At 58.4% G+C, this 24,882-nt stretch overlaps 1 protein-coding gene across 1 annotated transcript in view; it reads right to left on the reverse strand.

The window, feature by feature from the left end:
• LOC111141153 (unc-5 netrin receptor A) overlaps positions 1–24,882 on the reverse strand; it is a 60,281-nt gene that overhangs the window by 1,987 nt on the left and 33,412 nt on the right. The window contains exons 2-11 of the mRNA XM_022493514.1: positions 12,959–13,180; positions 7,640–7,783; positions 7,275–7,378; positions 6,948–7,128; positions 5,374–5,538; positions 4,161–4,349; positions 3,753–4,055; positions 918–1,005; positions 500–668; positions 107–340 (exon numbers count right to left, since the gene is read on the reverse strand). Coding sequence (XP_022349222.1) covers positions 107–340; positions 500–668; positions 918–1,005; positions 3,753–4,055; positions 4,161–4,349; positions 5,374–5,538; positions 6,948–7,128; positions 7,275–7,378; positions 7,640–7,783; positions 12,959–13,180 — 1,799 coding nt within the window. The remainder of the gene's footprint in view (positions 1–106; positions 341–499; positions 669–917; positions 1,006–3,752; positions 4,056–4,160; positions 4,350–5,373; positions 5,539–6,947; positions 7,129–7,274; positions 7,379–7,639; positions 7,784–12,958; positions 13,181–24,882) is intronic.

Raw genomic sequence — 24,882 nt, forward strand, 5'->3', positions numbered from 1 at the left:
TGGGGCCCGGAGCACCCTTCCCCACGGCTGCCCCTCCCAGGAGGAGAGGCCCTCAGTGCCAGCGGTGGTGCGTCCTCCCTGTGGCAGGGTGGGGGTGGGGGGGTACCTTGAGTGCGTCATGGGTGTCGTGTAGGCAGTAGACTCGGATGTTGTATTCGAGGGAGGTGCAGGCCACGGGGGCAAACAGAAGCAGCTTGAGGCGCTTGGTCGCAGCCACACTGAGGGCCTCTCCCACCAGGGCAAAGCGACCCAGTTGCTCAGTGAAGACATAACAGGCGCCGGCCTCCAGCTGGCAGTAGTAGAGGTGGGAGGGTGCCTCCTCGCCCAGATGCAGCACATCCTGCGGGCAAGGGCCCGATGGGTCAGCTCATGGCCAACTCCAACTGTGAGGAGTGGCCAGACTGGGGAGAGGGTGGCTCAAGGGTCAGGTGGGAAGCTCAGGCTCCACGCTGAACTCCTCAGTGCTCAGGTGGGTGGGCTCAGGGCCGTTCCTGCTCACCTCCCAACTGCCCTCACAGGACTGCTTTTTGAGGCGCAGGCTCCAGCTCTCTGGGCAGGGCTCCCCACAGTGGTCCATGGCAAGGATGACCGGCCGGGTGAGCAGGACTCCAGGGGGTCCACAGCTAACGATGGGACTCAGCAGGGTCTGACAGCCAGCTAGGGGCAACCTCAAGTGGGAAAATATGGGTGGAGAGGGAAAGGTGTCAGTGGGCTGTCCTGGGAGTTGGCTGGGGCAGAGCAATTGGCACCCCAGGGTTGAGGCCCCAGGGCTGGGTGGAGCTTATGGGCAGTTCTTCCCTGCCCTCCCCAGGGCTAGGCTAGACCAAGTCTGACAGTGGATGGCTAGGGGATGTCATGGTGACTGAAGGCAGAGGGCAGGACCCACCCAGCCCTAGCAACAGGGCCCGCGCCCACACCTCACATCCTCTGGCTTGTGCAGCGTGAGGTAGATCTCGTAGATCTTTCCCCGGGGTATGGCATCTGGAGGAATGAGGAGGCTGATCCCTGTGACAAAGTAAGAGGAGGCCTGGGGTTTACCAGGGCTGCAAAGACATCAAACACCCCTCTCTCCCAGCCCCTACAGGCACCTCCCTTTGAGGACTGACCAGTGCCAGCCTGGACTAGGGGACAGAGGTGCCACAGGGACTGCCAGGCTGTCCATCGACCCACACAGGCATGAAACGGAATCCTAGTGACCCGAAGAGAGGCTAAGGGAACTCGGGTGGAAAAAGCATGCCTAGTTAGCCTGAGCACAGAAAGCTCTGGAACAAAAGCTGCTAGGTGTTCTGTACCTACCTGACCTATCACCCAAAAGACACTGGGTGGGGCCAGGGCACTCCTGCTTAAAACCTTCCCTGCCTCCAGCATAAGGTCCAGCTCCCTGGTCTAGCCCTTCACGTGTGGCCCCAGCTGCCTTTCCAGCAGCTTCCTCAGCCCAGCCTGTGCTGTATTCTTGGCTATTCTGAAGCCCCTCTCTTGAGCACATCTCTGCCTGGGTGCCCTGTCCTGCTCTGCTCAAGCTTTCCTCCTCCTATCGGCCCTGGCCATCTTTGGGGAAGGCCATTCTCAGGCACCATGACTTTGCTCCTCATTTGCTAGCGGTGATTGTAGGTAGGGCAGGCCTTTAACAGCCTTGCTGGACTTGGTAGCCCTCCCTGGTTTGGGAGTCCCTGCACTCATGTCCTCTTGTCTGGCGGATTCAGCTCTGTGCAGTGTCCCGCTCGGCAGCCCCAGAAGGGACTGCTCAGTGAGGAGTGGTTGCAGGGGAGAGCCAGTGGGGCAGGGGCTGCAGAGCTCCTCTGAGGATGGCAAGGAGTTGTCCTGCTCTACCTTCCTGCTCTTTTGGGACGGGGGCGCCTACATCAGGAGGGACCTCGGAGGCACGTGACTGGGGAAGAGGAAGGAATTCTATGACTTTATCCCACCAAGTCCAAAGCTCCAGAGCGAAGTCTGAGGTGGGCTGGCTGGAGTATCACCACTTCCCAGAAACTGAAGTGCAGGAGAGGGAAGGCACTGATGCCCTATTTACAGCTACTGCTCCCTTCACCAGGTCTGTGCTGCCTCCTGGTACTGGCTGCCAGTGCTGGTGACGGTCGCAGAGATCCATGTGTGACTGCTCTCTGAGGCGGACGTATACATTCAGTAGAAGCTCACGTCCAGTACTCAGGGCAGTGAGGAAAAACCAGGGGCCCTGCTCTCCTGAGGCACTCAGCCCAGGGTGGGTGGGGGCAGAAGGACAAGTGGAGCAAAACGTGCTGGGGGTTGGGGGGGCAAGAAAGGCTGACGGTCTCTGAGTGTCACTGTGTGCCTGTCCCTTTCTAAGAGCTTGACATGGACCATCTCACCTCATCATCCTAGCAGCCCCGTGAGGAGGACATGAGGCACAGAGAGGGAGAGCTGCCAGGCCAGCACCTGAATGAGAGCTAGCAGATGAGTCAGTGAATGGGGGCAGAGGAACCGTGTGTGCAAAGGGCAGCATGGTGTGCTTGGAGTGCCGAGAGCCCACTGTGACGGCCATGTGCATGAAAAAAGTGCATAGGAGGGTAGAGGCCACTGCATCTGGCCAGCAGGGGACAGAGAGCTCACTGTGTCCTTGTTATGTGGGGCATTGGGGAGCCCCGTAAAGGGCTCAAGAAGGGGAGGGACATGATTAAGTCTGGCTTCATTGGTGAGTGCTTGTTGCCTTGAACCAGATAAGAGGTAGGTATGGTGGCCTGAGCCAGAAAAGGCAGTGGGGAAGAGGCAAACCAGGAGCATTTGAGGAGGAAGAATGACGGGACTGGTGTGTGACTGACTAAAGCTGTTGTGGAGATGAGGGGGGCAAGTGAAAAAGAGTAGAAGGTCAAGGTGACCTCTAGTTTCTGGCTGGAGCAACTTGACTCTGTTGTCCCTGAGGTGGGGAAAGCCAGAAAACAGGAGGTTCTGGGGGAGGGTGGGAGACAGTGCTGTTTTAGGCACCAGGAATCTGAGGTACTGTGAGACATCCAGATGGAGCTGCCCAGGAGGCAGCTGGGTGTATGATTCTGTCGCCCAGGAGAAATGTGGCTGGGGATGGAGGAGTGGGAGTGATCTGCACAGACATGGCGATTAAAGCCACGGAGTAGGCGAGATTGCTCTGCGAGAGGGTGCCAGGAGGGAGCTCTGAGGAACACCTACATTTAGGGCACAGGCACCAGAAGCAGCTGGAGAGGGGTAAGAAAATCAGGGGCAAGTGGGGTCATCTGAGCTGAGGGAGAAGAGATTTTCAGGGTGGGAACACCAGAGGCTGCTGTGCTTCCTCAAAAGAGGACTATGGAAAGGGTCTGTGGAGTTCCTATCATGGACCCTGTCAGAAGGGTTTCCGTGAGGTGGTGGGCAGAGCAGCCCCCTGTCCCGGCATTTGTCTTCTGCCATCTCTCCATTAGTTCCACAGTTCCTTGGGGCCAGCACCTGTCCTACCTCTGGGCCCAGGGCCCAATGCAGAGTCTGGCACATGGGCTGGCTGACTGTGCAAATGAATGGCTAGTAGTCCCGTGCCCTGAAGTAACAGAAGGGAGACACTCTGGCCATGGCCTCAGTGCCGGCCCTACGGCTAGCCATGACTGGATTCTCTCCAAAACTCTCTCCCCACTCCTTGGTGCCTGGCTCAGAACTTGGAGTGAGGGTGAGCAGCCCAGGAAAAACATCAAGAGCTGTCCCATCCTCCTCTAGGAGGGACACAAGGCTAGTTTTGCTTCTTAGAGCTCCCTGGGGCACCCTGGAGTCCTTCTCACCTGTATTAGGGATCATCAGCCGGCCCCCGAGGAAGTTGAAGGTCCCATAGGTCATGTTGCTGGTGCCACGGGGCAGGGAGCGGAAGTAGTTCTGGGTAGAGAGGCGGGAGACGAAGTCCTCGGCCTCAGAGGTGGGCGAGCTGTGGTGCAGCGTGTGGCGTCCACCACCCAGCGGGCTGAGAAGGTGCCCATTGGCGAGCTGGAACTTGGGGCTTGGCCCGTCCTGCCGGGGACATAGACTTCCCTGGCAGGTGGTGGTGGTGGTGCTGAGGTCTGGCTGGATGGTGAGAAGATGGGGATTGTCTGCAAGGGTAAAGACAGACTCAGGGGGTGGCACTGAGGTGACCTGTTGGGCAGTTCTTGGTGTGGGGGCCTGGCAGGAATGCTGGGAGTGAGGGGGCACCCCACCTGCTTTGCTGGGTTTGATGCTGACGGGCTGGAAGCCTGAGGTAAGGATGGATGAGTCAGCCACGTCTGAGTCCAGCCCTTCCTTCTTGCGGCAATAAACAAGGATGAGGACGAGCAGCAGCAGGAGGAGGCATACAGCCACAGCAATGAGGCCCACATAGAGGGCCACGTCCTCGGGCCCGGAAGCAGCTGCGGGAAAGAGCGCGGCCTTGGGAGGGGCAGGGTGCAGGAGGCCGGGAAGGAGAGGTCAGCGGTCTACACCCCAGGAGGATGAGGTGCTCACTCCTTGGGCATCAGCACTAGCGGGGCTGCAAATGTGGTGGCAGGGAGCATGGAGTCAGCATGTGTGCATCTCAGACCTGCATCTGCCACCACCTTGCTGTGTCACTCTGGGCAAATCACATCTCTCACTGCTCATTCAGTCTGGGGCTGCTGCTACTGAAGGATGGAGGAGGGGAGGAGACGCTTTCCCAGGCAGCCCTAGTGGACTGCCACGCTGAACCTACTCTTCTGGGGCCCAGGGCAGCTGGGGCTGGCGGAAGCTCCTGGGATCCCCAAAGTAGGGGCTCTACTTCCTGGAGGAGAGGGTCTGCTAATCTAATTCCTAGCCATGTCCCTGGGCCAGAAGCTGGGGTGCCAGGGCTTTTCTCCTGGTCTGCCTCCCCAGGCTTGAGGCAGGGCTGGGGTGGGGGTGATTGACTGCCTGGAGGAAGCTATATTGATTTTAGAAGGGCTTTGCATAATGGAAGAAATGTCCATCAGAAAGGAATTGACACAGATAATTAGGTTTTTAATTGAAAGAATGGGGGAGGGTGTGTTCTAGAGAAAAAAAAATCCAACAGAGATCTTTAATTGTTACTTATGGCCTTGTAATTAACAGGCCTCACAAGCCCAGTGTCCCCACAGGACTCGTGTGTGCACTTGGGGAACCGTGTGGAGGTGAAACTGTAGGAGAGAAGGGGGATCCAGAAGCCTGGGGGACATGGGAAATATTTCCATGAATGCATGTTTCAGGAGAGGCGGGGGAGGTACTGGGGTATACACGGGCACATATGTGGGTATGTTAGGGATGGGGAGTTCCCGAGGGTCCTGAACTTTGGAGAGGGCGTACACCTGTGTCAGGGGACTGATTCCCTCAGCTGTCACCTCCCTGGGGCTGGTCAGGGCCAATCCTGGCAAAATCAAGAGGACTCCTGGGGCAGAGTGGACTCACTGTGCACACAGAGGTCGCTGGTACAATTTCGGGTATCCAGATCAGCACCCCGGCACTCCTCACCTCCATTGCGGGGTGCTGGGTCAGAACACTCACGACTCCGCCAGTGGGTGCAGTCGAGCCCACAGGCTGACCACTTGCTCCATGGGCTCCAGCTGCCATCCACTAGAGGAGAGACAGGGACAGAGAGGAGATGGTGTGGTCAGCCTGGGCAGCGGCATAGGCAGTTCGACAGTGCGGCCCTGCTGGGCATCCAGACCCAGGTGCAGTGCTGTGGTAAGGAGCACACCCTCTGGTGTCCGGCTGGCCTGAATGACGCATGCTAATGACGGGAGGCACGATGATGCCGGGCCTGCTTTACTCTATCCACACTATGGGGCCGTCCTGGCCCTGGGGCAGCAAGGGCACTTGGTCCCACGATGACCCTGTGATTCCAGGCATAGGTGGTTCTGTAGACTCAGGCGGTGCCCTGCGCCTGCCCCACACTGTCTGTACCTGTCCTGACTGTACCGCAGAGTCTGTGACTCAGCACCTCTGCCAAGGCCTAGCCTGGACACAGACCAAGCCCTGCTTCCAACCACACTAAACCCCATCCCAGCCTTGGACTGAGCCTGGCCCTGCGTGTGGGTGGGTGGGATGGAGCCATGGGGGACAGGCTGGTGGGCACAATGGAGCCAGGGCACGGAGATGGCGTGGTGAGGAGCGATGCGGGAGGCAGCGGCCGCTGGTACCTGGGCACAGGGTGGCGCAGGCTGTTTTCTGGACATTCTGCCCCTCACAGAAGGCACCCCCGTTGAGAGGCGCCGGGTTGGTGCAGCTCCGGCTCCGTTTCTGCCAGCCGCGCCCACAGCTGGCGCTGCAGACGGACCACTCGGTCCACGTCGACCACCCACCGTTCACTGGCCGGACAGAGAAGGACTGGGGTCAGGGAGCGGGGGCTTCCTCAGACATGCTGGCCCAGGGACCAGGGCAGGAGGGCAGAGGGGCTGTGAGCTGGAAAGGGGCGGGCTGTGGCTGTGCTGGTAGAGAAGCCCTGGAGGGGAGCCCGTGCTGGTGCTCGCTAACCCCCAGGGCCTGGCAGTACCGGCTCCACAGCCCCTTCTCCCAGCAGGCTCTGCAAGCGCCCAGGGCAGCCAGGCCTAGCTGCAGCTCCCATGCTCCTCTGGCCCAGACCCCAGTCTTTCACGAGGGCAACTCCGGCACCCGCCCCCTCTGCCTGCTCCTGGGGTGCCTGGAACACTCAACTTCCCACACCTGGGACACAGGAGCATGGGCTGTGGTCTGTTACTTTTCCTAGACTTGCATCCTGTGCCCTCATCTCCACTTGCGCAATGTCCCTGGCCCACAGGTAACCCAAGGGATGGTCTCACCACAGATGACCACCAACCTGTCCCACACCTCAGCCCAGTTACGCCCCTTGGCTCCCAGATAGCCACAGCAGGCCCTCTCCCTGTCCTTCCCAGGGAGGCCAAGCCTGGTCCACTGGGCCCTGGCTCCATAGGGAGCCACTCACACATCGTTGCCCATCTCCCTATGCCTGGGAGCCCCTCTGCCCCACCAGCACTGGGGCCCACCGTAGACGATGACAGCAGCTGAGGCGCTGCGGCGACGCGCTACGATGTTCTTGGCCACGCAGGTGTAGTTGGCCGTGTCGGCCAGGCGGGCCTGTCGCACCACCAGGCTGTGCTCCCTTGTGATGTACACATTGGGGTCCAGGGACGGGTCCACCAGGTCCTCGTTCCGGAGCCACTCCACCTGGGGGAGGGAGCCATGCCACTGCACTGCCCGCCCATGCTGGCCCTACCTGGAGCGAGAGTAGCCCCTGGGGGCGTCAGGGCAGGCAGGACCCAAGACCTGGGAGCCCTACCCACCTGTGGAGCGGGCACCAGAGCCCCTCTCACCTCAGCCGGGGGGATGCCCTCAGGTGGGCGGCAGGGCAGCACGATGCCCTGCTCCAGGGATACCTCCTTGGCCAGCGGCTCCTGCTCGAAGTTCTTGCGCAAATCTGGGAGAAGAGCAAGAGTGTCCTCCAGCCCGAGTGTCTCATGCTGGCTCAGCCTGGCTGGCCCTGTCCCCTGGTCCCGCAGCGGCTGTGGCGCATGGCTAGAGAAAGTGCCAAGTGACTAGGGGGATATGGGAGTGGCTGGGGAGTGGACAGAGGCACTTTCTCCGCCATCTAGGCAGGACCTGAGGTTTTCTGAACAGACCCTTATCCTTGGTGATACCCTCCATCCACCCCTGACCAAGGGCCAGGCCCTGGACTCACAGGCAATGCGGATATAGGCCTTCTGACTCTTGGTGGTGCCTGAGGAGCTCCACGCCACACACTGGCACCAGTACTCCTCCAGCCCAAACACCTTCTCCACCTGCTGCCTCGAGACGTTGATGCGGACCTCCATGGCGGGCAACCCTGGGCGGGAAGGAGGGGTGGGTAGCCAGAGTTCTGGTTGTGCCAAGCCTCACACAGTTCTGGCCGCTCAGATGTGTGGGGGTCTTTGGCTCAGAAGGAGAGTGGACCCTGAAGGCAACCCTTAGCCTGGAAGGAACTCTGAGGGAGCCCCGGGGATGCTCCATTAATATCTCCCAAAGGCCAGGAGCCAGTTCTTAGCAATTCCATTCACTATACTTTGTTACCCAAGTCCTGTCTCCCTGTAGCCGCAGAAATGTCTCTAAACGGGCTTGCTGTTGTTTCAGAGACAACAGTACAGAGGAGTTTTGGGCTACAGAGACTGGCCTTCAACGACCCAAGGCAGAAGGGGTGGAGCAGATAGGATAGCTCTGGGGCCTTTGTGGTTAAAAAAGGTGAGGAAGGATCTGGTTCCTCTCCCTGGGGTTTAGCAGGTAGATTATGACATGTGATAATATAATAACAGCTATTAACAGTAAAATTACAGCGATTGTGTAGTATGATAATAGACCCCTGGGGCTTAGCCAGGGTTTCCCACATGCTGGCTTATTTTCTTCAATCTACTCCCTCGGATGGTATTGCTCCCACTCTACGGATAAGGAAACAGAGGCTTAGAGAGACAGTGATTTGCTGTAGCTGCTCAGGGCTGTCTGAATCCACAGTGCGTTCAGGGGTCCCCCCTGCCCATTTCACCGAGGAGCGGTGGGGGGCGGGTGAGGGGGCAGTCTGCAGAGGAGAAGCTGGCCAGTGATGGGCATCTGGGACCCTCTCTGCCCTGACTGGGCTGGGCTGAAGGGATTCCGCTCAAGGACAGACTGAGCCCCTCTACCTTCTGCCATACCTGGACCCCGAAAATGGGACACTGAGGAGGCCAAATCCTCTGAGGACCCTGAACAGGAGATCCTAGCCCTCTTCTAGTCCCCTGGCCCTTGGCCAAAACCAGTGTCCCCAGGAGTGAGACAAGATTGTTTCCAATTTCTCCTTCTCGTGACCCCAATTTCCCTTGGGTCATTGGCTTATCAGAAAAAGGGAGAGAGGCCGGGCAACCAATGTGTTTCCATTGTTAACAGAGAAATTCAATTAGGGCTGCATTGCAGGAGGGGCAGCAGCCCAGCTGAGCAGGCAGGCCGGGAGGCTGTTTTCCCTCTTAACTTCTTCAACATGTCTTTCCCTGACCCCTGCCCAGACCCCTCCTCGTGAGTCTCTCTAGCTCCCACACCGGGTCCCCAGATTTTTCCCCCTTGCCCTTGCCCCCAGCAAGCTCTCACAGGAGATGTGGAGGGGGGTGGTGTCCACCTCTGGCTGAGGTCATCATGGCTGAGCTCCCTCTGTTCTGGCCACTGCCTGCAACCCCTTTTCTCGAAGGTGAAAAATGTGTGTATTCTCTGGCGGTAGGGTGAGGGCTGAGAACAGAGGGTCCCTCACAGGGTCTGTATACAGGAGAAGGGCCCTGGGCTCAGCTACCTGACAAGTACAAGGAGCCGTGTATACACTTGGGGGTGGTGACAGGGCCCTCCAGCTCTAAGCCTCTAGGGTTAGTGGTGAGAGACTTAGAACATTCTGAACCTGGTACCCTTCCTGAGTGGACAGGTCTGTGGATGGATGGACTACTGCATCCCCCATGGTGGTGGTGGGAGCTCAGGCAACTCAGTTTGGGGAGAACAGCACTAAATTTAAGCACTCCTATTTCTTTATCCCCATCTCCTCCCCTCTCTGTCCTGCCACTGCCACCCCCTCATCTCCTTCCTGCTGCCATGAATGAGGGCCAAGTTTGTCCATGATGTCCCAGATCTGGCAGCACCCTTGAGGCCCACAAGCTCCAGGAGGGTGGTGGATCCAGGAGGAGACCCAGACACTACCCTGCTGGTCCTTGATGTGAAGACGGTGCCTTCATCCCTGCAGGTCACTGGGCAGATGCCAGGGAGGAAGGATGCAGTGTCCCTGTTGGCCCCGGAGCATGTGGGGTATGAGTGGGTGTGTAAATGCTGTGGGCACATGGGGAGGCCCCAGTGTGGGTGTTTGAGTATTTTTGGGAGATGGAGGGTTAGAGGGGTGGAGGTTGGGCTCTGAGGCCAAGTTGGGGTTTAGATTCTCACTTTCTCATCAATCTGCTTCTAATAACCAGTTTGTTTGACACACAATAAATTACCTTCCCAGGTGGGACTCCAAGGCTTGGTCTCTGATTTTGGGCTTTTATAGCATCAGCAGGTTTGGGTTTGAGGGTTTTCAGGCTTTGGTCCCTCCTCCTGGCCTTCTGGATGGGGAATGGGGACAAGTGAGGGGAAGAGAGGAGTGCTGTCTCTTGGGGTGTCCACCCAGCTACCCACACAGGAATGGGCGGGGCTGCAGATCTGCGCTGACCTAGGACTCCTCCATACCCGCCTGACAACAGAATGTTTCTGAGTCAGGGTCTTCGGTCTGAGTCCCTGCACAGCACCACTCCCCACTGTAGTGCCATCTGTTCCTGAGCAAGGGAAGCCTATCTCTTCTCAAAGCACTCAATGGTTTTGGGTTGAGAAATCAAGATCAATACAAAGTCAGATGTGCTGGCCATGGGACGCTTGAGTTTGTATGCTCAGGGCAGGAAAGGGCCACAGTGATTATGGGAGGGATATGTCCCCACGAGCTCTGCTCTCCACCTGGTTTGAAGGGAGCAAGGCCAGAAGAGTCTGTTGGGGAGTGTGGGGTGGTGGGTCTTGGCATATGTGGCCCAGCCTGTGACCGCTATGCAGGCCCTGACCTGGGTCTCAGCCAAGCCTTGGATTCCAGACCTCCTGATGGCAGGAGACAAGGAGGGGTCTGTGGGGAAGCCTGGAAGGGGAACCTGGGAGCAGCTGGAGACTGGCCTAGAGCCTTCAAACTTCTAAGAAGTTCCAGACAGGCCCTTAATGATGCAGGAAGGCAGGTCTCTGACTATAGCTTCCTTCTCCTCATCTGTCCTCTTCCTGGGGGCTCTGTCAGTGGGAGGCCTCACCGTGCCCCAAAGTGGTGCTGGGACCTAGGTGTGGGGTGGGAAGAGAAGAAAGGCCTGGAGCTGGGTTCACACAGGGTCCATGAGTTCTCATGGCTTCTCCTACCAACCTGCAAGGGGACCCTCCTCACTCCCATTTTGCAGATGAGGAAACTGAGGCCCAGGGCAGGGAGGGCAGACACCTCACCAGGCCCTAAAGTTGCAGGGGCAGGGAGGCTTCTGGTACCTGCTGGGGTCTGAAGGTGGGGTCCGAAGGTGGCCGATCATCTTGGGCGCTAACCTAGGCCTGGCACAGAGTTAACCTCTGAGGACTGCAAGAAAGAAGCCGCAAGTAAGTAGCAGCTGTGTCTAGGCCCAGCCAGTGCAGGGCTCGGGCCGGGGCAGGAACCACTAACTCAGGAGCCAACACCTGGCAGCAAGGAGGCCTGAGTCAAGTGTGACTTCTAGAGACCGGAATGTTTGGTTGGAACCCTTTTGGGGCCCTGATGAGTCACAGCCATCTGTAACATGACAGCCTCGCTCTGAGGACCAAGTCACCCGCTGCCTAAACTCAAGGCTACTCACATCACGGTTACTGGGACAGCTTCCAAGTTCTCCCAGGCAAGGGCCCGTCCTGCAGTCTCCTTCTGCCCAGCACCAACTTTCCAAGGTTCTGGTGTGGTCGCAACCCCATGTCCAGCTGTGTGCCCCCCAGAGCCCCTTCTGTCCATACCTGGGTCTCTGCGTTTGGGTCTTGTGGCCCTTCTGCCTGGGAAATGCTCATTCCAGGAGGTTTTAAGACTCATGCTTGGAAATTGCTCCTCATCTGGAATCTTTCCTGGGCTACCCAGACCCTCCTGCCTGGCAGCTTAGGCCACCCTTCTGGGCCTGAGGTTTCTTGTCTGCCTTGACATCAGCATGAATTGTCCTGGGCACGGCCAGCCTATGTTCGTCTCACACTGATGGCCACAGCCCCACAAGTGTGTGCTGTGTGTTTCGGGACTCAACCTGAGGGTTTCTCATACATGGGGGCCTCACAGAGCGCCAGAGCGAAGGGAGAAGAAGTAAACTGAACTGGGGTCCAGCTAGTGAGGAGGAAGGGAGGGTCGTCAGCTCCGCCAGGCCTGCTCTTGGGGAGTGCTGGGACCCAGGCAAGCGCTCTCACTCACATCCCAAAGCCCACACGCTGCCCGAGGCCAGGGTAGGGGCACAGAATGGGGTATCCCACGGGAACGGTACTTCCTGAGTCTGCCTGGGGTTTCTGGAACCCCTCCCTCCACATCTTCGCTCAGTCTCACTGGTTCCCTCTCTTCTGTGTCTTTGGGTCTGCCCCTTCCATCAGTCCCCTCACCCACATGGGCCCCAAGTGTCACCCGTAGCTCTGACCATGCCACTTGGCAGTTTGAAATCCCATGGGACTGTGACCCCACTCCAGAGCCTGATGGGTGAGTCTTCCAGATGGCACCACTGCTCCCTGTGCACACACCCCACTCTCCCTGCTCACCTTGAGCAGCACGCCAGCCTCTCTGACTCCAAGCCTTTGCTCATGCTGAGCCCCTTTCCTGGAATGCCATTCCCCTCTCCTCTTTTGGACTAGCTCTCAGAACCTTCATTTCTACGTCACCTCCTCTGAGGAGCCTCAGTCTGCTTTCCTCTTGCCGCCATAGCCCCCAGGGCTCACTGAGAGCTCCCCGTGCCAACCACCTCTCTGCAGGAGTTGGGGCTCTCTGAGGGTGGTGGCTTGTCGCTGGCACAAAAGCGGGTGCTCAGGGAATGTGCAAGTGAGTGAACGGGGCACGCAGATCAAACACTCACGGAGTATGAGGCCTGTGAGCTCTTCTGTCCTCTGAGAGCTACTCCCTCCCAACTCCCTCTCTTTGCTGGCACCTCTCACCAGGCTGCCCCTGGCCTAGCCCAGCCCTGTGTCAGCATCCGGGGGCCTTTGGAGGGAGTTCCCTTTTACTCACGCCCTCCCAAGTGGTCAGGTCTGGTGAGGGAGTGGCCTCCTAGGGAAGGCCCCTGTGTACATACAGGGAGACCTAGGTGTGGGAGTCCTGCCTCTTCTGGGGAGCTGGGGTGGTGGGCACGGGGCTGGTGACATCCTGGCCTCCTCACAGGCGTGCAGCCAGAGGCGATCGCAAGCCCCCCCTCTGGGCCTCCGTTTTCCCTGAGGTGGAAACTGGCTTCCCCTTCCCTGGGCCCTGCCTGGCTGCGCAGCCAGGACTCACCGCTGCCATCATCCGTACTGCGCTCTATCACATGGTCCACCTGGCGGACCCACTCCCCGTTGCACTTGAAGAAGATCTGCGTGGCAGGCATGGCCTTGCACACCAGCAGCACCGGCTTGTTCTTGACGATGTACACATCCTCAGGCTCCACCAGGAAGTGGGGAAGCAGGTCTGGGTTGGCACCGGGGACCGGGTTGGCCACCGTAGCACTCTGCTGGGCACCTGCAGTGGGGGCAGAGCAGGAAGGTGAGCCGGGGCCACTGGCAGGATTGTGGGGCCCGTGGGGGCTGCGTGCTCATTCAGGGGCTGGGGCTGGGCTCTGGGAAGGCAGCTGATGGGGCCAGGCTCCCACCTCCAGCCCAGCGACCCAGGCTACTGAATGCTCCCCTGAGCCTCAGTGTCCCCTCTGCCAAATGGGGAGAGCCCACCCACTTCGGAAGACTATGGAGAGCAGAAATGAGATGGGGGTGGGAGTCCCAGCCCTTAGGGGGCCCTCCACAGACAACAGAAGTTAGGGCCTCCTGTTACTCAGGTAGAAGTTCAGGGACCTGGGGAGGCAGTCCACCACCCTCAGAGGTCCAGAGAGTGCTGGAGGGAGGGAGAAGACCCCAGCAGGACAGGTGGGCAGGGTCCCTTCCTCCCATGTCCAGCATCTCTGAGGCCACTTCTGGGTTCATTTCCATTCTCGGCTCCTGGAAGCGGGGGTGCTCAGAAAATAGCATATGAAAGAAGGAGGCGAAGGGGCAGCTGTGAGGGAGAATATGGGGGTTGCTGGTGGCCGTGCTATAGGAGAGGCCCAGGGGAGGGGTGGGGGGACGGGGAGCCTGTGCTGCCGGGCAGGGTGGGAGCTAGAAGTGTGTGTCTGGGAGCCTGAGGGACCAGGCTAGGTCCCGCCCCTTCAAGGAGACCCAAATACATGCTTCCTTCTAATTTTAACTGAAAACCACAAGCATCCACAAGTCATTTGTTGCTAATGACACAGGTAATTGGCTCTGAGGCTTTGGCGGAGGTCATCCCCCCTCCCCCACAGAAGTCTGACAGGCTGTTGGACCAGCAGGACCCCTGGGAGGGTGAAGGGTGAGTTGGGAGGGAGTGGGAAGATGGAGATGGGGTGACCTCAGCCTCCAGCCAGTGGCCCACCAAACAGGCCCCTTACAGCCTGGCTTTTCCCTCAGGGTCACTGTGATTTCTCACAACCCACTCTCATAATCAACAGTGGCCTCTGGGCATAAAGAGGGAAGAACATGGGTTTCAGAGACCAATGCAGCTCCTTGCTAGTGGTGACCTTGGGTGAATTAGCCATTCACCCATTAGTCATCTGTGACACCGAGGTCCCGTCTGTCCCTCAGGAGACTCTGGAGGTCCCTCACATGGTCGGCCTCTTGGGTTTTCTACCATCTACCCTTTTGGGGGCAGTCCGAAACCCACAGTGGGCTTCTAACCCAAGAAGGCCTGGCTCCCTCTCTGTGTGGAGGGCAGCCACACGGCCCTTTCCCTCCCGTTTGCACAGGGCCGCTCTTTCCAAGGTGGGAGACTGTCCTCTCCAACCCCAGACTGTGATTCTGGGGAGGGGATCTGTGCCTGGTCCTGTGGGTGTCCTGGGCCAGCTAGGTGAGCTGAGAATGCCAGCCAAGAGAGGCTGAAACCTGGTGTGACTTCAGGCACACACACCCCCACCGCGAGCCCGTCTCCTCGCCTGCCAGAGGGAGCACCCCACTCTTCGGGCAGCTGTGAGGAGGAGATGAGAAAAGGCACTGTGCCTGGCTCACGCCAGGGCCTAGCGGTTTTGCATTTCTGAGGGCAAAGGAATGCCTCTCCCCTAACTCAGCAGCCATACAGCAATATCTTTGAGGAAACTGAGGCACAGAGCCGGATGCCTTGCCCTCAGGTTGGGGTGGGGAGTCCTGCCCTTGGGTGGGAGGGATGGGGGGTGTGAAGGGTGTTTCTGACTCAGCCAGATGGCATCTGCAGCACGGCCATCCACCGCCTCCCCCCGGCCTCTCCCCAGCCTGTCTTTTCCTCTTTGAGCTCTCTTTGGCGTGGCCTATGCACTTTCCTTCAGCTTCAAGACCAAGGCCAACCTGCCCAGGAAGCACACTTGCCGTTGGGGAAACAAAGCTTCCCTTTCTCCATCCCGCCTGCTCCAGGGCTCTGCCAGTTCCCCCTGGGGTCTGGTGGAGGCTGAGGAATGTGGGGGTGCAGGCAGAGGGGAGGAACGGTCTAGACATCTTACAGATGGAAACTGAGCTCCGAGGGTGAAGTCACAGCCCTCGCACCCGCTGGCTCGGACCCTGGACTCAAAAAGTGTCGTGACCTTTGTTATTACACTTCCTCTTCGCTGTCACTGGGTGGCCACTCGCCACTCCGCTAGGGAGGGCTGGGGCAGGCGCAGGCCTAAGGTGTGCACACGAACGGGAGTGTGGGCTCCTGCATGCAGGCCTGGATCGGGGAGCCAGCAGGCCTGGGGCCCCTCTAGACATGGTGTCTCCGCAGACCCCACGGCCGCCCAGAGAAGGGCCAAGCCTGACCACTGAGTGGGGCCTGGAGGGTTGGGGGGGGCAGGGGTCAGCAGCTCCAGCGGGGGATTGGACCCCTCAGTGGCAGGTTCCAGGCTTCCCCGCACCTCACTTCACGGAGGCTGGAAGCAATGGCCGGCGCCTGCCCACTAGCTCAGAGATGGAAGGGCAGGGGTTCCAGCCGGGAATACGGGCAGCGAGTGGCCCTCAAGGCACCCTATTGCTTGCAGCACCAAGCACTGCTCACGTCAGCTGCCTGCCGAACCCAGCACAATCCCTCATGTCTGCATTTAACTGCTAATGAAAAATAAATGTACTGTGACCAATAAGGGACATAGCTCACTTCTCCAGGGCCTCCGTCACGCCACGCTGGTGCGGCCTTACCCTCCTCACCCTGAGGGGAGTCATTTACGGGGTGGACCCGGGGGCACCCTCCAGGCTGCAGCTATCCCCTCTACCAAGGACACTCTGAGGCTACGGGTCGGGGTAAATTCAGGCCCCAACGGATGTCCTCTTGGAGCTACTAGAAGCTTTGGAGGCGGCCAGAGTGGGCTTCTCCTCCTCTGGCCCTGAAGCCTGTGACCCCGTGGTCAGCACATGATTGGCCTGACCCTTCACTGTCCCCCTTAGGCTTCTTGCCTGAACTAAGGCAGAGCATGAGCCGTGGGTCCCTCCCCCTCCTTACCACAAGCCACTAGAGTGAGCATCTCTGTCTTTGACTGAATCCTGTACTTGTCTAAAAAAAAGACAACACCAAACAGTCCATGCTCCCCGCCCAGTGACAGGTGATCCTTCCCACAGGGCCCAAGCTCTCTAGTTTGCCACAGTCCCCACCACTCCCTATTGTCTTACCCTGGCCTGCCTCCTCTGCTTTCTACTGTGTGCCTGGCTCCCACGGGTACTTCAGGATGGAGCCAGTTGCTTTTGGCTGGCATCCCTGAGTTTTCCGTTCAGCACAGACAGCTCTCTAGCCTTCCTGTGCAGAAACACTGATCCCTTCGAGGCACCACCCCCACCACCTCTAGGTCTCTGCCCATGGTCTTCTCTGTCTCAAACCCCCTTCCTCCCTCCTCTGCCAGCACTTCCCTACCTTCTCCTCAGGGCCCAGCTCTACTGTCACTTTCTCTGGAAAGAGGGGTCCTCCACCTCACTCCCCCAGGCAACTACACATATCGCTTTGCCCTCTGCACCCAGGGCCTGGCTTCACTGGTGCTGTAACTCTTACACAGGAGAAACAGGCGGGCAGCTAAGCTCAAGGCTGCCTAGTGCTGGCATTCACAACTGGGGACTTGGAGTGGGTTGCCTGCTGCTGCTGCCCTTGGGGCCACTGAGACAACGAACATGGGAGGATTGCTCTGCTGGGTTGGACACCCAGGGGCTTCAGGAAGGCTGGAAGGTGCAGGCCGCATACAGCCCCGGCAAGCCCCAAATCCCAGCCTTCACTTCCCCAAGAGGCTCTGGTTCACCAGGCCCCAGCCAAGGCTCTCCTACCTGCTAAGGCCGTGGCCCAGCTGCCTTACCGGAAATCAGTTAGAAAACCACTTCCACTTACTGGCAGATCCCCAATAGGCTCTTGGTCACCTGCATACAGATCAGACCCCAAAGCATGATCCCACTTCTAGTGAGCCCTAGGGCTGGCCAGCTGGCCCCCACCTGTCTTGGGAGGGCACTGGCTGCCCAAGTCAGCCCGAGCCAACACCCCTGCTCTTGGATGCCCCATTAAGAGAAGCAACATTCCAAGCAGTCCCCACCCCCAGCATCCCTCATAATGAACAACAAGGGAGAAGGGCTTGGGAGACCACGTAGGTTCCGCTGTGTGTATGTGGAGGCAGGTGGGGCTTGGCCAGAGCTGAGCCTGGGACTGACTCCCTCCCCTCGCATAGGGCTCCCATGACCTGAAATGTATTCATTTGTTCATTCACTCAAACAAACACTTCTGGAGTGCCAGACCTGTTCTGGGATAGAGTGAGCAAGACAAACACAGCCCCTACTCTCCAAGTTGGAGGATAAATAAAGGATTCCAGATGTTGCTGAGGGTTACGCCGTAGGTAAAGGGGTGCTATTTCAGAAAGGGTGTGGGCTCAAGGGCTCTGGAGGGGAGGAGGACTTGGGGCAGATCTCTCTGCAGAGGTGATATCCGAGCAGAGCCCTGAATGCCAAAGCCAGATGGAAGAGGGTTTTAGGAACAGGGAGCAGCAAAGGCTGTCAGGCGGAGAACAGACAGGCTTGTGTGAGGCCCGTGAGGAGGTCAGCATGGCCAGAGTGGAGGGAGGGCAGGGAAGACTCATGAGAGACAGGGAGCAGGGGCCTGACCTGGGATCTTTAGGTCCAGTAGGGAGCTGGGATTCTACTGCAATGGCAATGGGAGCCTCTGGAGAGCTGTGTGCAAGGGAATGATGAGATCTTCCCACATGAACAAGTGGAGGGAGGCAGGAGAGGCAGTGGGCAGGTGGATGAGGGAGCATCTAATGGAGGGGACCCCGTGGCAGACCTGCCCCATGCGGTCCATCTGGGAGCTCTCACCCAGTCTTCAAGTTTTAGCAAATGTGCCACTTCCTCTGGGATGCCTTCCTGGAACCACACTATCTGTCACTTGTCCCAGTGCCCACATTGTCCCCTGAGCCTCTCTCCATGGTGCCTTCAGAACTGGTACTTTCAGAATAGTTTGCACACTGTTGTACTTGCTTGGGGCGGGAGCCCAGGATGCTGATGGAGTGTTTGTTGAGTGACTGAATGACTACCCCTTGATCTCTCTTGAATTTCAACCGCTCTGCCAAGGATGGCCACCTCACTCTTGCCCTGCCGGGAGAGCCCAAGGCTGTGCAGAGAGGCCCGCAGGTGGAGTCGTAGGCGGGAGAGGGCTCCTGCATGGGCATGCGTGGTCCCTGCCCTGCTGCTCCTCAGAGCGCTCTCTTTCTCACTTGCAGCGGGATGATAAGACCCACCGTGCAACTCTGAGGCCCAGGGTGGGTGTGAAAGTGCTTTCAAATGTTTTATTTTTAAAAGCACCATGAAAATATGAGGTGTGATTAATCAAGCTATTAATGAACTCATATTATCTGAGCAAAGACTGAGTCCTGGGAGTGGGGGGGGGGCGGGGGCAGGGTGTCATCCAGCCTCATTCAGCCAGGAGATGTGAGCGCTGCTTCCCCGGGCCCGCCTTGCCCCTGCCGCCCCTTGCTCCTTTCAACCTCCCAATAGTCCTGGCAGTCAGAGCCACAAGTTCCTGCTTTGGCTATGCTTGAGACATATTTGGGATTGGAAATGTGGTGGAGGAGGGAGCCAGGGCCTGGCGTCTTTCTCCTTCTCTACCTGAACTTCTCCTGCCCATTCACCCAGCTTGGAGACCCCTGACCCTTGGGCACTTAAGTTCCTTGACTGCCTTGCCTGGAGATTTGCATTTGGTAGGTCTCCATGGGGCCTGGGTGTCCGGGCTTCATAGACCCCGGGGCAGGGGGAGAGGAGAGAGTGCTGCAGGCTAATGATCCATGCCCTTCACCTGGCACTGGAGGCCTTGTTGGTGCAGAGCCTGAGCTGCCACTTGGCCTTGCCTCTAGAGCCTTCCTCCAAGTGTGCCCGGTGGGATGGCACCTTGACTCTGCAGTTCCTCAAGGGCGTGTGCACACTGCATGCCAGGCTCTGCCTCCCTCGCCTTCTGGCTAAGGGTACCTGCTTTTCTGCAGAGGACGCTCTCCCTCGACCCCCTTCAGCCCACGTGCTCATTCAGCCCAGGTGGGCTGAGCCCATAAATTGCCCCAGCAGTGGGTATCTGACACGGACTGGTTCCCAGACGGACAGGTCGTCCCATGTGACCTGATGGGACTCTGGGATTTGGGTGGGGCTGCTGGGAAGGGAAACTCTCTTTCTTCTGGGCCAGTACCGAAGGCCTGGTAATTCCATCTGCCTGGGTGACTTCTACTTGCCCTTCGAGGCCTGCTCAAATACGTCCTCCCCTGGGAAGTTTCCCGGACCCCCAGCCAGAGCCCGCCACACCTCCTCTGATCTCCCACAGCTCAGCTGAACTGACCCAGTGCCTCCCGCCTCATATCGTCCCCATCCACAAGTCTGTCTCCCCACAGTCAGTACCGTGAAGGCAGAGACCGAATGGTGACATCCCTTTGCACGTCCCCGGAGCCTGGCCGCGTGTGATGCACAGCGGGTGCCCAGTAGGTGTTTGTTGAATGCATGGTGAACATCACCCCCTTAAATGAACCCAAGACCCAGAGAGGAAGGCTGGAAGTGGAAGACACACACTCAAATCCAATGGGAAGCTGGCTCTGCTTGCCCTCCAATTAATCAAGCCAGCGATCAAGGAAATCAATGGGGGGGTGAACCTGATTTCTAAAGCACCTGTGTTGGACCCCAGGGAGGCAGAGTGTGCCTGAGAGGTCTGGGGACGGGCTGGGGCAGGAAGCCAGGGCCACAGTGGCGGGTGGGGAGCTAGGGGGTGGCAGAGACATGCAGGGAACCGGGAGTTCTGCTCTCCTGCCAACTTGTACCTCCATGGCCCAAGATGGCTTCCTGAATTACTAGGTTTTAAATGTGGGCAATTGCACGATGATGGAGCTCCCCTGAGAGACTCTGAGAAGCAGGGATGAAGCCGCACTTGCTGTCAGAGACGCACAGACAGCGGCGGGACGGGGTGGCCATGGAGGGATGGTGGGCTGGGGGCCCTGGGACCACAGACCTGGGAGCCGCACCAAGAACCCTGAGGCTCCAGGCTGCAGCTCGGACACATGGACCTGCCTGGAGGTGACAATGGGGTGCCACAGGGTCAGGCCAAGCTGGGGTAGGTGCCTCAGAATTCCTCCAAATCCAACACGTAAGGAATCTCTGCGCAGCCTGTCTGCTTCTTCTGGGGCTCCTTCGGCTGTTGTAGGACCCCCTCACCCCGGCTGCTGCTGTTTCTTAAGCCTCGGTTTTCTCATCCAGGGCACACATGCTGACCCCGCACCAGGCTGCCCCCCTGCCTGGGGGCTGGAGGTGCGCACCAAAGCCTCTCTTCTTTCCCTGCTCTGCCCCTGGGCCCATCCCTCAGTCATTCGTCTTGTGGGCTGCTGCTTATCGCTCCCAGTAGTGAGGACTTCCCCGGGCAGGGGCACAGGTCTGAGGCCAGGCTCTTTTGCCCCAGTGGGTGCATGGTCAGTGAGTGAGGAAAGACGCAGCTGCAGCCTCTCCCTTCTAGGAGTGTGCATGAGGTGGCAGTAACAGGGTGGGGGGCTGCTACCCTGGCCCACAGTCACATACACGCGTGCACGGCACTCCTGTTTCCATGACGATGCCTGCGTGGAAGTGCCACAGCAGCGGCAGCCACACCCCCACCCAAGATCAGAGGAAAGTCACCCCCTTCCCCAGTGGGCTCCGGGGGCCTGGTCACAAGGACAGACACAGGTGCCATAAGAAGGACACACAGACAGTCCTAACTGCAAAGGACAAAGCAAGTAGGGGTGGAGGACGGTGTCACTTTGTCTGCTTGAGGGACACTCACACCTGGTATGGCCAGGCCATACTGCCCGTGGCTGCCACACACCAGGCGTGTCACCTGGAAGCTGTGCTCAGGAGCGCTCTGCTGGCCCCTCACTCTACAGGCAGGGAATGCAAGCTCAGGACTTACGTAAGGTCATCACGCTCCAAAGGGCTGAGTGGGTTCTTGACACCTCTCAGTCACGGCCAGGCATAGGGCACAGGTTCTGGGCATTGACTGGACCAGTGTCTGGCCCTGTCCACCTTGCTGTCCTCTGCTAACTCTGTGTCCATGCCAATGCTCTTTCTCAAGCCTTCCAAGCTCATCTCACGCCTGGGCCTTTGCACTTGCTTCTTCTGCCTCTAACATGCTGCCCCTTGCTCTTCCACGGCTGCTCCCTTGAATCCCTCAGGTCTCCACTGCACTGTTACCTCCTCCAAGCTACCGTGTCTGAAGGTGCCCCTTCTAGCCTCCCTTATCCTTCCCAGGCTATTTTCCTCACAGCACTCACCACTACCAGAAGTCATCTTGTTTGGGAACTTGTTTGCTTGTTACTCTCCATGTCCCCTTCCCTGAAATGTTCATGACAGAGGGGACCACGGTAGTTAGGTTCACTGCTGTAATCCCAGAACCCAGCCCTGGGCCTGGCATATAGCAGGTGCTTGATAAACACGCACGACGCTCAGGAACCCACAAACTCGGGTCTTCGGACCTGACCTGACCCAGTGCCCACACTCTGTCACACTGCTACCATCACTAAGGTCCCCAAACCCACCAGGGAAGGAGACTTAGAAACTAGCGGGATGCCAAGGGAGGGAGTGCTGTGATGGGGGGACAGGTCCCAGGGGCCTCCTCCCATTGCCCCTTCCTACCGCAGGGCCTTGCTATGGGCCAGAGAAATAGTTAATAAAGCTGAGGCCTAAATAAGCATTTGATTAACAAACGATAAAATAGCTATTGTGTCCCTGAATTAAGCTGTAATTGTGGCTGATAATTGGCTGGTTAGAATTTAATAAGCTGCAATTAAATAGAATGGAATCCAGGGTAATTATGTGGTCGCACAGCCCAGAGAGAACTAGGGAAGGAGGGCTTTCTCCTACTATGGAATCTTCGGCTGGTGCAGTGTGTGCTGCTGTGGGCGTTCCTGGTTGGGGTGGTAGTGGTGGTGTGTGTGCGTGCGTGCGTGTGTGCGCGTGTGCGTGGCAAGCTTCCTCCACCTTTCACCTGGCAGAGGTGGGGGGTGGGCGCCAGCCCAGCCTCCTCCCCAGTGCTAGTGGGAGGTCAGCATGCAAGCTCTGGGCCCTGCCAGTGCCTATGGCAGCCCTGGCTGAAAGGACTTAACAGGATCTCTGGCACTGTTCCCTACAGTGCAGGAGGCTGTGGGAGGGAGGCCAGGAGCGTTCTGGGCAGGCAGGTGGGTTGGGGGTCTACCTGTCTTCCTAATGAGGAAGCTGGGGCTCAGAGGGGATAGGGACTTGCTCAAGGTCACTCAGCGATCAGTGGCCAGGCTGGGTCCGATTCTCACACTCCCCGTGGATCAAGGGTACCTCCGACCTGCCAGCAGGCTGAAGGATGCCGCCTGCCCTTCCCCTCCCCGCTGCCCCAGCCAGTTCCAGAGCCGCCCCTCGCCAGGTTAACCATCCGGACTGAGCTGCAAGCGGTACAATTGTTGCACACATGCATCCTTAAAACAAGGTGCCCCCAACTCCCCTCTCCCTTGGTCTGCCTGCCAGAGGCCCTGGTGGCTGCAGAGCTCCCTGGGGTTCTCAGCCCTGCCAGGCCAGGTGAGTCCCCAGCAAGTCCGAAGGGATGATGAACGGCATTGCTGAAGCGCCATTTATGACCCCATCAGCATTTTTACAATGTTGCTGGCAATTAATTTAATTAAAGACCCTGTGTTGGATAGGGTGGCACTTCATATCTCAACGGTTTAATGCCAGCCTGGCCAGAGTGGAGGCCAGGGGTGGAAGCAGCAGCCGTGGCTTCGCTCCCTCACCCGGGTTGGTTCAGCGTGCGCTGCATGGGGCTGGGCAGTTTCAGCCCCTGGACAGAGCCCAGCGACAGGAGGGAGGCGCACTGCTACATGCCCTTGGCCGGTGGAAGCTGCTGCCCACAACCACAGCCAGCAAATGCCCACCCACATACACGTGCATGCACACACACACACACAGACACACACACACACACACTCACACTCACTCACACATACATGCAGTCTTAGCAGAACATGGATTTTCTTATTTAACCCTCGGCATAATTCTAGAAGGCGAAGAGCTACTTTAAATCCCAACTTTAAGGCAATAAACCCAAGGAACAGAGAGGTAGAGTAAGTAGTGAGTGATGGATTCCTACCCAGGCCTGATGGCTATAGTGCCCTAAGCCACTCACCAGGACACAGGCATTCACCAAGTCCATGCTGGATGCAATGTGCCAGCTATTGTGCTAGGCATGGGCCACACAGCAGTGCCCAAGAGAGACTCGAGTCCTTGCCCCACGCAGTGTCCAGTGGTCACAGTCCCACCGAGGAAGTCCTGGGCACACAGCATTCCAGAATCATACTCACTGTGCCTAGTGTTCTGGCATCCATGGGCACACACACACCAAGGCTTGTACCTACATATACACACACACATACATACACATAGCAACACTGCCTACTGTCCTTTGGGCTAAATCTGGCTGGGATGGCCAACACCCTCGCTATGATGGCTACAGACGGCTGCAGGACGGCTGTACCATCCTGAACCCCCTTCTTGGCAGCTGAGCCCACCCGGACCTCTCTGTATATGGGGACCCATAGGAAAACACAGTCCAGATCCAGCTCCCACCACAGCAGCCTACCCGAGCCGGCAGTGCACCCCAGCTCCCCCTCCGTCCCCCACTATGTGGCTTGCATCACTGCTCTCCTCTTTCCTGAGGCTTCTGCTCCCATGGTCCCCCAGCAAGGGTCCCCAGTGCCCCTCACTGCTGAGCTCTACTGTTCCTGCCTCCAGACGCCTCCCGGAACCTCATAACAGGCACATCCCAAGTTGGGCTCAGTGGCTCCCCCAAACCTCCTGCTCCCAGGGATTGCTCTCAGTCAGAAGGCTACACCCTTAAGGAGCCTCATGGGGAGTCCCAGAGCCACCAGGCCCTCTTACTCCCTGACCACTATTCTGAGGCCCTGAGTGCCCCCCGCCTCTCTCTCACCCACTACTTCCTCTCTCATCTCTCTGTATGGCTCCCCAACTCCTCAGCCCCCACCCCACACTGCCCCAAACGTGCCTTCCCATGACCACCTCCTGGCTTTCATGCCACTCTCAACTGTACCACCACAGTGCTATTTCTAGAAAGAAAATCTCATCCCACACTTCAAACCCCTGAAATGGTTCCCACTGACCACAGGGTAAAGGTCAGCTCCTCATAACACTCCCCATCCAATGCAGCAGCTTCATCCCGGCCACCAGCCCATGCCCTGTAGCCAGTCAGTGCCCCAATGACCCCTCTCACTGCATGCCTGCACCCTTCTCCTCACTCTAACTTCCCCTGCACCTGCACAGCACCCCACTAACTCCTAATGCCCACCAGCCCTGTAGACACCTAATTCAAGGTGTCACCTTCTTGCGATGCCTCCCTAGGTCCTCTGTACGGGAGATGCCGGGCCTGCTCCTCTGGCTCCTTGGCTGAGAGAGCATTACTGATGGATGGGCTTGGGGGGCAGTGGCTGCTTCTTCCATCAGACGGCGCACTCTCAAGTGCGTGAAGCAGGTGTGGGCCACCACCTCGCGGTGTCCTCCTCAGGGACCGGCAAGCTGGGGGGGCATTAACTGTGGCTTACTTCTGGCAAGCTCTGGGCTGGGCTCTGTGTTGTTTCTATCCTTACCAGTGACTGGCCAAGAGGCACTGGGTTTTTGTCTTTTTTTGCTGGGGGTTTGGGGGAGTGGGGGGGTGGGAGGATGGGGGGG

Source organism: Enhydra lutris, unplaced genomic scaffold (assembly GCF_002288905.1).
Source record: "Enhydra lutris kenyoni isolate GAN:26980312 unplaced genomic scaffold, ASM228890v2 scaffoldscaffold5, whole genome shotgun sequence".
Taxonomy (NCBI): Eukaryota; Metazoa; Chordata; class Mammalia; order Carnivora; family Mustelidae; genus Enhydra; species Enhydra lutris.